The sequence below is a fragment of the Ursus arctos genome, unplaced genomic scaffold (genome assembly GCF_023065955.2).
Source record: "Ursus arctos isolate Adak ecotype North America unplaced genomic scaffold, UrsArc2.0 scaffold_12, whole genome shotgun sequence".
NCBI lineage: Eukaryota > Metazoa > Chordata > Mammalia > Carnivora > Ursidae > Ursus > Ursus arctos.
In genome coordinates this window covers 27,762,323-27,776,190 of record NW_026622786.1, presented here as the reverse complement: position 1 = coordinate 27,776,190, position 13,868 = coordinate 27,762,323, and the positions used below count along the sequence as shown (strand labels likewise).

General features: G+C 45.0%; 1 protein-coding gene and 1 pseudogene across 1 annotated transcript in view; both read right to left on the bottom strand.

Moving 5' to 3' along the window:
• The window catches only part of CNN3 (calponin 3), a 29,276-nt gene that overhangs the window by 3,572 nt on the left and 11,836 nt on the right, over positions 1 to 13,868 (bottom strand). Inside the window, exons 2-5 of the mRNA XM_026497568.4 lie at positions 2,022 to 2,143; positions 1,760 to 1,826; positions 932 to 1,069; positions 459 to 575 (exon numbers count right to left, since the gene is read on the bottom strand). Coding sequence (XP_026353353.1) covers positions 459 to 575; positions 932 to 1,069; positions 1,760 to 1,826; positions 2,022 to 2,143 — 444 coding nt within the window. The remainder of the gene's footprint in view (positions 1 to 458; positions 576 to 931; positions 1,070 to 1,759; positions 1,827 to 2,021; positions 2,144 to 13,868) is intronic.
• LOC130543428 (40S ribosomal protein S7-like) lies at positions 7,493 to 13,035 on the bottom strand (annotated as a pseudogene).

The window sequence follows — 13,868 nt, the reverse complement described above, 5'->3', positions numbered from 1 at the left end:
ACTTAGCAGTGGTGGTTTTATGACACTCTCCAGGGGAACAATGTGAAGAGGGGTTAAAAAAGATCAAAACCTGAACTAAGTATTTCTAATAGTGCTTGGCTACAGTATTGTGCAAATAAATGACTTTGGCATTAAGGTTTTATAAAATTGCCTCGTTTGGTCAGTAGTGTTTAAAACAGAATTTACAAAGTACTTTTTCTTAAAAAATAAAGACAATGTAATGGGATCATTTCCTAGAGAAACAATTGTCAAGTCTGATGACATGCCAGAGGTTTCTTCTAAAACCATCATCAATGTCTCATGGGCTTTAAATGGACATAAATTATATAAACTCCATATCTACCCCCAAAACCTACATCATGGTGTAGCTTTTCCGTCCCTTACTTACGAGAGACGCACTTTGCATAGTAAGCGTTAATGGTACTGAAGAAGTAACCGAGCAATAACACATTACTCACCTGCAAACCAATTACACTTTGGCCAGCTTTTAATTTTCCTTCATCGAAACGTCGTGTTTGTTTTTCGGCATACTTAACGCCAATGTCAATGGTTGTATGGAATCCTTTTGTCTTAGCCTAGACAGAATTTGCACACTAAATAAAAAGGCATGCTAAAATGGCGATTCTGCCAATGCTTTTTTACAGAAGGAACAATAAAGAAACGATACCGTCCAGAGATAAAGGCTTCATTAGGTAATACTCAAACTAGGGGTGAAAAACCGACTTATGGCCATTCAGTAATACATGCAGCTCTGAAACGTATGCATTCTAATTAAGCTCTCTTATGAGGCAGCTGATGTCAGCAGCCTTTCCACAGAGCTAATAATTATGAAGGAAACAGAGGCCCCTCCCTGCTAGTCTGTATTCCCACGGGAGATGAATCACCAACACGGTGGGACATTTAAAATCAGCCATTAAAGACGTATACGTACCAGGCCCGCCAGAGCCACCAGCGTGGTCTGAACCTGGGTCATGTTTCCGTTCTCAAACAGGTCATTGGCTTCAAATATGTCGTGTGGCTTCATGCCATAAGCCTGAATAGCTTTAATAAAGTTGCCGATATTCTCCAACTACAAAGGAAAAGAATCATGTAACTTTGGGAGCTAAATACGGAATTCACGTTATCTATCCAGAAAGGTACTAGCACAGCTCCCTCTGGAAAAGGAAAGAGTGAAGAGTATTTCACAGTGGTAACATAATCGTCTTTTTGATATTTTTATGCAGCTGTGTTTTTTTCAGTTCTTTGAAGGCAAGATCGTCCTTACAATGTTTTTAAGAATTGTGTGATTCTATCAGAGCTATTCAGGGCTAAAATTTTGTCAAACAGTACATGATTACTAATAATTTAATTTAAACATAAATTGGTGGTTACTAAATGCTGTTTTCCTTATTATCTCAAAATATCCAATTTTACTTAATCACACCCGTTCATGAACCAAGACTGCTTAGTACAGTGTTCTAGAGTCAACTATTAGCAGTTGTGTTAAACTCCTTGCTTTTTCCCCGCATCTATCCTTATGGTCTAGGTTGTATTTCTCCCTATAAACTGTGCTGAATCCTCTCTGAGTAGACAGACTAAATATAAGAAAACTCCTAAGCTAAGCATCTAATAATCACAGAACTAACTCTAAGTAATTATGGAAGCAAGGTTAAAAAAAAATACAGCCATGTATACAAATTTCTGCTAAAATGTCTCCTTTAAAACGAATCCAATCTTTGCTGCGTACAGAGCAACTGGAGGTTGCTGGTTTGGCTATTACCTGAGGCCAGTTTAATGAAGACTCATTAACCTTCTTCACGGAGCCTGGCTGTAGCTTGTTTATGAGCCTGAAAAGAGAAGCGCAGATGACCTTTACTGTTCACACAAAAGCCAGGACTGGCACGTAAAGCTGGTTCCTTTCACATCAGTAAAGGAAGCATTAAAAACATTTGCGAAATGTCAAGGTTTGACACCCTGGATGGGAAGGAGGATGACACAGAAGCCCGTGGAAAGGACCGGAAGAACAAATGGCCACAACTTACTCGCAGAGGATGATGCCATCTTTTAAGCCCAGCTGAAAGTTGGTGCCAATGCTCATGCCTGTAACCTCCTCTATCCAGTTTCGAAGATCTTCTTCTGCCTGATGGTCATACTTGGAAGCGATCTGAAACACAAGTCAACCAACTTTGGAAGAATTTTCACTAAAGCGTCAAAAACTGCTGACTTCAACTTGTTCTTTTATGATCCATTAAGACCACAACTGTGACATGCAGTAAATTACACTCACTCGAGTTCACTGGCAAATCTAACCGACTATTACAGCTTCAGTAACTAATGAAAAATTTTTGGTTAAGGCAGTTGTTACACAAAATTTGAATAGTACATGGAGAGAAGCAGGGATAGAAAAGGAGAAACTATGGATCAAGACAAGACCGATTTCCACTCAGGACAAGGAGGAAACGACAAGAGTTAACAGCGTATTACAATATGGCACCGGCCATGTTACATTGTAAAGATTAAGTCATTAGTTACCAGATTGCCCCCAAAAAGAGGGCAGTAGAATTCCGACACATGCCAACTGTTTTACATATATTTCAACTGGCCAAGACCTTTCAGTCCAATAGTTTTGCTGCCTGCAAAGTGCTGGTGTTTCTATGCTTCTGTTTAGCCAAACGCCACGCACACATGCCTCGCACTAATTGCTGTCCTTGCGGTACAAAACTGAAGCTCTGTTTACATCGTCTGTATCCTATAGACTCCTCCCAGAAGTCACTTTCAGACTGTGAGGACCTAGCACCGACCTAACATCCAAACATTTAATAAAACTAAAAGAAAATTTAACTCTTCACTTACAGAATTCTAATGATAAAGGCAACTTAGCAACACAGATGCTAAAACCTACTACACACGGATTTTCAAAGATCTCTTCATACTTAGACCAGAAACCTCAATTAAAAAATAAAATTCACACAAAACATTGTTAAAAAACACATGCTCAAGTTCTCAAGCTATTCCTTGTTCTAGGAATATTAAAGGGGGCTGGTTAGCCAATTAAGGAGAAGAACACATGGGGCGCCTCGGTGGCACAGCGGTTAAGCGTCTGCCTTCGGCTCAGGGCGTGATCCCAGCGTTCTGGGATCGAGCCCCACATCAGGCTCCTCCGCTGGGAGCCTGCTTCTTCCTCTCCCACTCCCCCTGCTTGTGTTCCCTCTCGCGCTGGTTCTCTCTCTCTGTCAAATAAATAAATAAATAAATCTTTAAAAAAAAAAAAAAAGAACACTGCTGGAAAGAAGAGATTAGGTGTCGTTCTTCTTCTCATTACACAGGTGAAAATGCCACCAAGAAGCAGACAACACCCAGGGGGATGGAGACCGTGACGCACTTGGGGCCGACTACAGTGGCGTCCATGGAAATGGGGGTGAACACAGAAACATTTGCTTCCATAAAACATGCTTAGGTTTCATTAGTGAAATATACAGTCCGGCGGCATTTTTGTTAGGGCCTTCGCGTTCTAGGTCCACAGAGGAACCCCCTCGCGGGCCCTCACCACCAAGAGGCGCAGGCGGGGTTTCTGCTTCCCTGCAGGGGGCAGATGACTCCTCTCATCACTGTGTCCTTTAGCGAGACAGCAGTCCCTGATCCGCATTTTCTTCCCAAGTTCGAGAAACGGTGCTATGCCTCTGGCAGAATAAGGGATAATTTATTTAAGCTGTAGATTTACTTAGCCAGAATTATAAATGGAAATTCAATGAGTTTACATTTAAATAAGACAACTAACACAGGCCGTGCATCCAGGATCGAATTCTGGCCTGGAGGTTAGTTTATAAAAGGTCAGGCACAACGTACAGCTAGCGCACAATGTGTGTTCCTCGCCTGCCCTCCCGTACTCTCTCTCCTAACACACATTTATTCTGATCTCCGGCCAGGCTGGGTTACACGGGCATCTGGATGTGGGAACAGGAAATGAGGAGGTTAGTGATGCCGGACGAAGGGACACTGACCTCCGGTAAGCAGGAAGGAGCCATCACTCCTATTATACCTCAGGTACACACGCTTAGATAATGAATGTATCTCCCTCAACATATCGGACATACCTGTCTACATAATGGCACCTTTAGAAAACGGAATAAATAATTTGGTAGAAAAAATTTGAAGACGACTATATTTTCACACTGGGTTCTTGTTCTAAGTGAGCAAAAAGTATAAATGTGCGCGGTGGGGAGGGGTTGCGGGATGGATGGGAAGGGAAAGGCAAAGAAGGAACACAAGTACCCCTTAAGCATTAGCTGTGGAAAGCAGTCTGGAGTGGAGTTTTTGTCAAAAGCAAAGCACTCTCAATCAGGAGCTGCATTTCAATGAACCTAAAGACAGAGTACGGGCCACAGTTCATAGTTAATCCATCTAACTAACTTCTGATCCATTTCTTGTCTATACAACAAGAAGGCTGAATTCAGTGAGTACACTGGGTCTCTTTCCATTCTAAGTTCTAAACCATTTGGTCAACCAGCAAAAATTGTAAGGAAATGCATTCTCTTTATTTTTTTCAAATGTAGAAATGGAAGTTATGTTGGAAGGGTTTGGGGTGTTTTTTCGGGGGGGGGAGACCAAATGAGACCAATTATTATTCAACAAAACATCAAAGCATATTTCATTTATTCAAATGCGTCTGACAGATTCAATGTTATGCCCCAAACCACAAAGTGATTGCACATCTAACTTTAAATATCCTAGTAGAAGAGCCAGAGAGAAATTAATCTTCTCTGCTGATTGTTCTTACCAAGGGAGCGATGAGAGAACAAGGACTAGAATCAGCTGGACCTGGGCTCAAACCCTGACTCTACCAGGGACCACTTACAAGACGGGGCTCTACACAGCTGACTCTGTCTCTAGACTCAATGTGACAGCATGTGTGCAGAAAAAATTCATAAGCACATACATGCGAAGTTCAGGACCCCAAGTGGTGAACTAAAAATGAAAAGTAGGTACGATCCATAGTCTATAACTGTTGGTTCTGGTGTAGGGTTTTCCTTCATGTGAACAAGCAGCAAGGATTTTTCTACCCAAATACTGCTAATATTTTTTAAGTAAGTGAGCTTCGGGCAGACAGGCCAGCTAAACAGAATTCAAAATATTGGAGAATATACTTGTTTTTTTTTTTTTAAAGATTTTATTTATTTATTTAACAGAGATAGAGACAGCCAGCGAGAGAGGGAACACAAGCAGGGGGAGTGGGAGAGGAAGAAGCAGGCTCACAGAGAAGCCTGATGTGGGGCTCGATCCCATAACGCCGGGATCACGCCCTGAGCCGAAGGCAGACGCTTAACCGCTGTGCCACCCAGGCACCCCAATATACTTGTTTTTTAAAAAAAGTTTGAAATGAAAAAAAATTCCTATGAAATCATCTAGGGAAAAAAAAATCTATTTCAAATTGTCCTTTAGCTTCTGGCCTGCAGCCCTGTTCGGCAGGACACAGAGACTGAGTGCTTCCTTTAAACGTGCATCAGAACACAGCCCAAGCAAATGTGGTTATGTTAACTACAAAGGTTATTCTTTAACTATCTGATATGCACAACTTTTAAAAATAAAAAGCTTTGGCCAATAAAATTTATTCACTATTTTCATCTAAAAAGCTTTCATTTCTGAACACCCGGCAGAAAAACATGACATTTTCTTCCTTCCAACAAGAAAATTAGCTTAAAAAATTACTTAAGACATCATGGAAATTTTACTCTGATTTGTTTAAAAATCGTTCTTCCAAGTTATTTATAAACATCATTTTCTTCACTCTTCTCCAAGATTTATTTTATCCGATCTTCCCAAGCCACTTTCTCAGAGTTTCTGCCCGCGTCTTTCGAGGACGCAGCGGCCCCCTTCTTCGTGGCCATGCCTCCTTTCCCGAACACCTGCGTCCCGACCCTTCTCACGGGCAGGCGCACCTCCTGGCGACTGTGGTACCCCGACTGGGAGCACCTGCCGCAGGCTCCCCACCAACGCTCACCAGCGTGCTCCTGCCGCATCCGATCAGACCATCAAGAGACGACAACAATGAGACGGAAGAAGGCCTCTGGGGCACTGCGGCCGAGCGTCCGCCCTCCTGCCTGTCCTGCTCCCACCCCGTGGGCGTCTTCAGTTGCCCCCCTTCCTCCTGTGCTGGGGCTGATGCTCAGGCCGAGGGTGGCATCAGCCTTCTGCCCTTCCCGCCCTCCGCCTCGCGCCCCGGAACCACGAGCCCCCGTGTGGCGTCACCCTGTGGTTCAAGGGCAGCTCAATCCTGGCTAGCTGCACGACCGTTCTTTCGGATTGCTACGTAACATTAAACATTAAAAAATAATGAACAGTACAGAAATATGGAGTGTGCATGTTCGATGGGGGTACTACTGCCCCCCAAAGGGGTGAAAATAGGTTCTTGTGGTGGGCACAGAAAACCACCGTGGACACTACAATACTCTGTGACCCTCCCCAACAAACTCGATTCCTTTGTACTCAATTCGGTGGGAGTCAGGAGGCAATTAGGAAAGACTTCTACAGACTTTCTCCAGGGAAGCGTTGATGGAAACGAGGCTGAGAAGCACCCAGACCATGAAAACGCACAAGTCTCTCTTCGACAACCCCCCGCCGCCCCGCCATCCTACTCCTTTCCCAGAGAGAAGCACCTGTCTTCTGCCACTTCTTCCACGGGCACAGTATATGAGGGCGAGTCCAGTATAAAACAGCACGAGAGTCAGGCCGCCTCCACGAGCTCGAGCCTGGAGGGCCTAGGCGTCCTAACAGCAAGGGGAGACTCTAGATCAGATGACAGCCGACAGCCGACAGCCATCCCTCCCGGGCACTGAGGTCTGAGAGGCTGCCCCACCAGAATCCCTGAAAGGGAAAACAGCGGGGAGGGACACCGAGCTTCAAAAACATCTCAAAAAGAGACCCCCAAGTGCAGTTCCTGCACGGTTTTTATGGTGCTTCTCAGCGTAAGCAGGGAGCCTTCAGCTAAAGCGTAATTTAATGAAAAGGTGGGGGAGCTCCCAGCACGAGGAACAATGATTATATAGATATGACGAGAACTGTCTGAGGGCCCTACTTATGCCCAGGGATGTTCCAGAATCTACTGAAGAATGAAGACGTATCTTTCCCACGTACTCCTCACAATGTATTCTTATCACAGTGCTTGGTAGAACCTGGAAGCAGACAATTCCAGATCACTGAGCTCCCTGTCGCATTGAACCAAGATAATCCAGCATCACCCCAAACCCTCTAAGTACAATCATATTCAATGTAGGTCCCCTCTCTTTCCAGTGTTCCTGTGTCATGGATTTTTTTATTATTTTTTAAAGATTTTATTATTTGAGAAAGAGGGAGCATGAGCAGGGGGAGGGGCAGAGGGAGAGAGACAAGCAAACTATCTGCCCAGCAGGGAGCCCGCTGCTGAGGCCCAATCCCAGGACCCTGACATCATGACCCAAGCTGAAGTCAGATGCTTAACTAACTGAGCCGCCAGGCAAGCCCCCCACCTTTTAAAATATTTTATTTATTTATTTATCTGAGAGCAAGTGAGAGAGGAAGCGAGCGTGTCTTAAGCAGACTCTGTGCTGAGTGCGAAGCCCAACTCAGGCTCAACCCCACCACCCTGAGATCAAAACCTGAGACAAAAACAAGAGTTGGACACTTAACCGACTGAGCCACCCAGGTGTCCCACGGGTTCTTCCTTCAATGTCTTTCTCCATTACTCCTTCCTTCGGTCTGTCATTCGAGGGCTACTACGTACCAGTTAGCTTCAAAGGCAAAGTCTCGGCCCTGAAAAGCTTACATTCTAGTGGAAAGAGACAAACACCTATTAAAGATTTTATTTATTTATTAGAGAGAGAGAAAGCATGTGCACGCATGTAAGCAGAGGGACAAGCTACTCCACACTGAGCGCAGAGCCCCATGCGGGGTATCAATCCCAAAACCCTAAGATCATGACCTGAGCCGAAATCAAGAGTCGGAGGCCCAGCTGACTAAGCCACCCAGGAGCCCCAACAAATACCTATTAATAAGGTGTGTTAAGACATTTGCAGAATAAAATAATAATGATGATGATGATGTAGGGTATTTAAAATAAAGAATAGAGGGGAGCCTGGTTGGCTCCGTTGGTGGGGCATACGACTCTGGATCTCAGGGTTGCGGGTTCGAGTTCCACATGTTGGGTGTAGAGATGACTTCAAAATAAAACCTTAAAATAACGAACAGAACCCACTGGGACTACCACTGTCCTAATATGAGGACCAAATAGATTGCCATCTGAACACCACGATGCCTCTTCCCTTCTTTATTATCTTCCATTCTTGATACCTCATGCAAGACAATGAACAGGCTTTAACATTTCCTTACCTACCCCCCCCCACACACCTTTGCAAATTTTTAAAGTATTCATTCATACTATGGATACAACAAACGAGATCTCAACCCTTGAAGTCAAACTTCAAAAATTTCCCAAAACTGTGTTCCCAACTCTAGTGTGACCTAAATAAGTAACCTAATCCTGACAACCCCATTTCTCACAGGTAGTCTTCCTTCCGGGACCACTGTGAGCATGAAGCCTGCTCCACGGGTAAAGAAGGGCGTATCTCAATGCCTGACACATTGGAGTTAATGCTCTCCTTTTATATGGGCTTGAGTCCAGAGGTACAAAGCTTTCTATTAACCAAACCGCATCGCAACCTGTTCACTTTATTGTCTACAATTCAAAAAGTTCTGCTGGGACTCATCTGGGTTACTGCCCATCGCCACTCACCTCAAAGCTCACTCCTGCCTGTCTTTGCATCCCAAATTCTCATTCTTTTTCAGGTCATTGCTGATGAAAAGGATGAAGTAACTACTTTTTAAAAAGCAGAAATTCTTTCTTATGGGGAATAGAGGTGGGAATTCCAGAGAAAATCCCTTTACATTTGGGATACGAAGGTCAAGGTAGATTGCATGCCTTCCTCAAGGTCACTACAGAATCTGAGACTCCTTCTGTGGTGTGACCTGTGCTAAAGATCCGATGGGGAAGGATTACATATTCCAGAGCTAAGGAAAACCGTATCCGCCTCAGGGAAACAGGAAGGACACCTAAGAGCTTTTTTCTTCCCCCATCATTTGTGTTTACAACTGAAACCCTGTGACTCCAAGTTAACATCCTTGCTGGTGAGCTGCTTACAGACACCAGAGAGAGCTTCAACCTTGTGCTCCAGGTCACTCTGCTGTGCTTTATCCAAACGAACCTCGGTGAGCAGAGGCTACCCAGCTTCACGTGGACCCTCTCGCCTACAATTCCGCTTGGAAAAACCAAGTCCTCCAGGATTGCGTCACGCACGGCTGTCAAAGTGCAGATCCTGGGACCCTTCTGCTCCTTTTTTGTATGGCTTTTTTTCAAGTTGGCTGAGGCAGAATTCTCTAAGCAATAGACAACATGCTTCCCACTGAACTTTTTCTCCAATTCACACACTAGCCGGACTAGGATTTTCTGGAAAGATTTCAGCTGGGGACTGGGAACAAAGACGATAAGAGCCTTCCAACCACCGCCAACTTCAATTTCCTTGGCTGCTGTTATATTCAGCTCCCTTCACTGGGCTTTGAGGTCCGAGTTCCTCTCCCGCTCAAGGACAGCCCAGGATATGCCGCACCTGAACTCATCCAGCTTCTGGCCATAGGGCTTCACGATTTTCGTGCTGGAACTGAACATGGCTTTCTCCTCGGTGAGCGTACTGGCCTAGGAAGAGCCTACGAGCGTTTTCAAGTCGGGCCTTTCTCTCAGAGGGACAGCCCGACCTTCAGATCAATGTATCAGCACATGGTACCAGCACAACTTTTTCTCTCCAAATATGTATACTCAAGTAAATACAAAGACATTATGACACAATGTACCAATACTGTAAGATGGACAATGTTTCTGAACCTAAGAGGAGTTGGGCCACTGCCTAAAGCAAACAGCATAACTAATAAATAAGAAAATGCAGAAAAAATAGAATGTCAATTTTGTCTTCTCTATCTAGAAACTGACCTTCAGACTACATAGCTTAGAATATACATAGTTCAAACTTGGACTCTGAACCCCCAAAACAAATAATCCCTTAAAAAAAATGGACAGAAGACATGAACAGAGATTTCTTGAAAGAAGACATACAGATGGCCAACAGACACATGACAAGATGCTCAACATCAGTCATCATCAGCGAAATGCTAATTAAAGCTACAATGAGATACCACCTCGCACGATCAGAATGGCAAAAAATCAAAAACGCAAGAAACAAAAGTCTTGGCAAGGACGTGGAGAAAAAGGAACCCCTCTGCACTGTTGGTGGGAACGCAAACTGGTGCAGCCACTGCGGAAACGAGTATGCAGGTTCCTCAAAAGTTAAAAATAGTATGATCCAGTAACTGCATTACTGGATATTTACCGGAAAAATACAAAAATACTAATCCAAAGAGATACATGCACCCCCATGTTTACAGCATTATTTACCACAGACAATTATGGAAGCAGCCCAAGTGTACATCCATAGATGAATAGATAAAGAAGTGGTTGGGGCGCCTGGGTGGCTCAGTTGATTGAGCGTCTGTCTTCAGCTCAGGTCATGATCCCAGGGTCCTGGGATTGAACTCTGAAGCAGGCTCCCTGCTGAGCAGGGAGACTGATTTTCCCTCTCCCTCTGCCTGCTGCTCCCTCTGCTTGTGCTCTCTGTCAAATAAATAAATAAAATCTTAAAAAAAAAAAATGTGGTGTATATATGTGTGGGTGTGTATGATGGAATACTACTCAGCCATAAAGAGGAATGAAATCTTGCCATTTGCAATGATACAGATGGAGCTAGAGAGTATTATGCTAAGTGAAATAAGCCAGAGAAAGACAAATACCATATAACTTAACTGTGTGAAACAAAACTGAGAAAAAAAACAAAAATGAACAAAGGGGTTAAAAAAAAAAAAGTGAAAGACACAATCCAAAAAACAGACTCTTAACTATGGAGAACAAGGGGGTGGGGGAGATGCTGAATCACTCTATTGCACACCTGAAACATATTATAACACTGTATGTTAACTATCCTGGAATTAAAATTATAAAAAAATAATAAAAAGACATCTATCTATCTATATAAACAAATGAATGAATGAATGAGTGTTGCTTTGAAATTTCAAATCTCAGCAAGTAGGAGTAAGCCTAGAGGCCAGATTCCCAGAAGAGTTCAGACTCAGAAAGAACGATGAACAAAGACGCACGTATTACACAGCTCAGTGTTTAACCAAAGTTAACAGGAACCTAGATGTGGGCCCACTGCTTCCTGACCCCGACCCAAAAGGCAAGGGCCTCTCTACTACAGGCTGAAGAGCCTGCGGTCATGCTAGAGCGGACTCCTGGAGAGACGGTGTGAAGCTACCTGGGCAGGGGGCGGAGGGTTGGGGGGTGCTGAGGGGAGGCAGTCATCCACCACTAGGAGCCAGCACACCCACGGCAAGCCACATCCAACGTGCCTATGTCCTCTCCTTGGGGGCAGGACAGGCTTCAGTCCTCTTGGACCCCTAGCGTGCACGCCGGGTGCACAGTGGGTCCTCAATAAATGAGTTTTCATCCACTGACAGTAGTACCAACTGGAGAAATGCTACAGATTTAAAGATGTATCTTGTTTCGGAAAGGCATCTGCATGTGAATGCTGCTGGTTTTTCTAGGCGCCACACCTCCTTGATCTACCAATCTAGTCATCTTAGATGGATCACTAAGGACATATTTGTTTTACTTTCTCATAAAAGCCCCTATGTCTATGGCACTCCTTAGGTCCAGGTTAGTGACTCTAGAAGTGGGGGCTGGTCAGAAGCAACCACCATGCCCACTGCGCTGGTCCACGTCAAGGCAGGAGGAGCTCCCGGTGATATGTACCTTCAGGCTTACATCTAGATCTGTTCTCTTCTGCGTTTTCATTATATAGATATTTTTAAAGATGTATTTATTTGAGAGAGAGATCGCACACAGGAGGGGGAGAGGGAGAGAGAACCTCAAGCAGACCCCACACTGAGCGCAGAGCCCAACACGGGGCTCCATCTCACGACCTTGAGATCAGGACCTGAGCTGAAACAGGGTCAGATGCTCAACAGACCGCACCACCCCCGCGCCCAAGTCTCTTCTGTTGTGGTAACAAATTAACAACTGACAACCTGGAAACTGCTGGACATACTTTCTAAACTTAAGGAAAACTAAATTGGTAATAGCTCAAAAGAAACAAAGTTCAGTTTCAGAAAATCATAGCTTAATAAATTATTCCAGATATATGTAAAATCCTGCAGCAAGTTCTAGAACTAACTAGTCATGCATACGCAATAAGCTAAACTACTCTGTCTAAAAAAACTAATGCTGTCTTGGTCTGCACAGGTGTACAATTCTTTATAAAATACTACTGCTTGTCTTACGTGCTTGACAACACAGCTCTGTGAGGTAGCCAAGGAGAGGATTATTTAAATAAAACAAGTGTGAGAAGAGTATGTGAACCAGAAAACCTTATGCAATTGTCGTCGCCCTTACTTTATAAAGAGGGAAAACCAACTCGCCAAAGCAAGGATTAGAATCCTTTGACATGAAGGTGTCTTATCTACCTCATCACCGTGATCAAAACAGCATGAGTCAGTGCTCTGTAGTCAAACAAAGGAGTTAGTTAATAATCCCACTGGACCCAACAGGTTCAACCGCATCTGTGGCATTACTGTGATCAATTCTGAGTGCTGCATTCTAAGAGGGGCCACTGACAAACGATCAGTTTCTGGAAGAGGCAAACTGAATGGAGGAAAGAGGAGAAAAATCATCCACGGCCCATAAGGAGAGACTGGTCAGCCAGGAGCGGCTATATATAACCTAGAAGGGACTTCAGGGGCAAGAGAAGAAATAGGCTAATACCATCTAAATATTTAGATCAAAGTCATATAGGGGCACCCGGCTGGCTCAGTCAGTGGAGCGTGCAACTCTTGATCTACATCCGGGTTGTGAGTTCGAGCCCCACACCTAGTTGTGGAGATTACTTAAAAATAAAAATCTTAAAAAAAAAAAAAAAAAAGGCCTATAGAAGAGGAAGTCCATCTATTCTGAATGGCACACTGGAAGTTCTAGGGCGACGCACTGGACGCATGCAGGAACGGAGCGCGCGCACGCGGGTGCCAGCCAGCACAGGCGGGGAGACCCACGAGAAAGCCTGCTGGAGAACATGGTCTTGCTTCGGAAGGAGGCCGGCTGGGTCTTGACTCTGACGTTGCGGCAGAAATCCCGCTGAAAGGGGACTGTCCCTGAAGGCCCACGGGCAAAGCAGATGAACACAGAGCACTCCTCCGTGCTGGTTCCTTCGCCTCTCGTCCAGGAGCTGAGGCTCCGCCTCCCGCACGGCTCCTCAGACCTGCAGGCCTCCGGGGTATTGGCGGCCATCTACATCTTCAGGCACCTGCGTCCTCAGCAGGCATCCAGGTGCCGCCTCCATAACCTGAGTCGGCCCGTGGACGGCCTGAAAAGTTGCCCTGTTTCTATAACCACAGGGGACATCACGGCAGTGACCTTTCTGTAGCTCTGGCATGCACACTCACTCCTCATCAGTGATACGGCAAGTCGGCTTCGTAGGGTGGGTCCTGTGACCTGAGGGGGCATGAGATCCACCTCCAAGGCCCCAAGTGTACACTGTACTTACAAGGAACTCGCCTCTACTGACCCAGGAAACGCCCTCTGCTCCCACATCACTGACCACGTCCATCCAAGTGCTCCCAGCTGCCCACCCCGAAGGTGAGTCAAAACACACATCACCCCCTCACTCTGAGCTACTGATGGCCCATGGGCAGAAAGGAGGCCAAGGAGAAGCAGGACGCCAGGCTTTCAGTACGTCGGGAGCTCCCTCCTGTTGGGGGCCGAGCTC